Here is a 1,140-nt window from a genome sequence, read left to right as displayed (position 1 = left end):
CGAAGCATATCGTTAAATGAGAAATATAATACCGAATTAAAATACTATATGCACATACATTAGACTGAACCTTCGAATCTAAAGTAACCACACAAACCTTACACCCATTATAGGTAGAATTTTTTAAGTTAATAAATTATTATTTTTTTTTTTAATATAGTTCACACTGAAACAAAAACTATGTAAATAAAAGTTTCAAACTTTTTTCAAATTTAGAAAAAATCATCAAATTAGTATCAAAATTGCAAACTTTTAATCAAAAATTCGGGTAAGCATTTTAATAGCCCATTTAATGATGTGCAGATTTGTAGTAGCTCAAAATTCTGGTAGCTTTTTTCCTACGAGGTTGCGCGTATGAAAAAACCACATAAGACCATCGGGAAAAGTTTTCAAAAATCACCTAGAATTTTGGGTCACTTCAAAATTAGACTTTATACTAAAATTAAATCGGCTATTAAACTGCACACCCGAAATTTTCATAAAAATTTTGATGAAAAATTTAAAAATTTGTATAGTGTTTTTGTTTGACTGTGTGAACTATATCTATTTAAAAAAGAAATAATTTTATTTCTTTTTATAAATTTACAAAATTCTTTATTTTTTTATGAATTTGGATGTTAGATTAGATAAGGGGCGAACTTTTGCACGGTCTAATATACATACATGTCTACNTTGTTCTTTGAGCCGGTATACTCCTTAAAACTGGGTGTGTGATCGGGTAATAAAAATGGATTTATAACTTCGGACAGGAAATTCTGTTTGGAGAAGGCAATTTGGATTTTGCCACCATTGCCGACGGGAATGTTGTTCAAATGTTGGACACAGCGTTCGACGGCGACCGAATCGCCCATTTGTACCATGGCGGTGCCCTCTTTGGTTTTCAAGAATTTAATCTGTCGTAATGGGGAAGAAATCAAAAGGGATGTTCCTTAATTAGTATTTATAAAATGTTTTCTACGAGATACGCATTAAAAAAATATTGTGAATTGCGTTGAATGAAAAAACAAAAATTTGAAGATGTACATACTACTATGTGACCAGTTTTGAGGTACGGGAACAACGCTATTCCCATACACTGAGAAGAGTTTACGTGCGTGTTATCAACGGGAATTATATAAGAACAAAACCCTGTGGAACGTT

At 31.4% G+C, this 1,140-nt stretch overlaps 1 protein-coding gene across 1 annotated transcript; it reads right to left on the bottom strand.

The window, feature by feature from the left end:
* Positions 1-663: 663 nt before the first annotated feature.
* On the bottom strand, positions 664-893 carry LOC108355136 (heterogeneous nuclear ribonucleoprotein L-like; the record flags this gene model as incomplete). The annotated part of the gene is made up of 1 exon (XM_017606310.1): positions 664-893. A coding segment is annotated over one exon (230 nt), but the record flags the coding sequence as incomplete, so codon positions are not given.
* Positions 894-1,140: the final 247 nt, after the last annotated feature.

The sequence above is a fragment of the Rhagoletis zephyria genome, unplaced genomic scaffold, assembly GCF_001687245.7.
Source record: "Rhagoletis zephyria isolate East Lansing unplaced genomic scaffold, Rhagoletis_zephyria_1.1 Rzeph_scaffold_42601, whole genome shotgun sequence".
Lineage (NCBI taxonomy): Eukaryota > Metazoa > Arthropoda > Insecta > Diptera > Tephritidae > Rhagoletis > Rhagoletis zephyria.
This window is presented reverse-complemented; position numbering and strand designations above follow the sequence as displayed.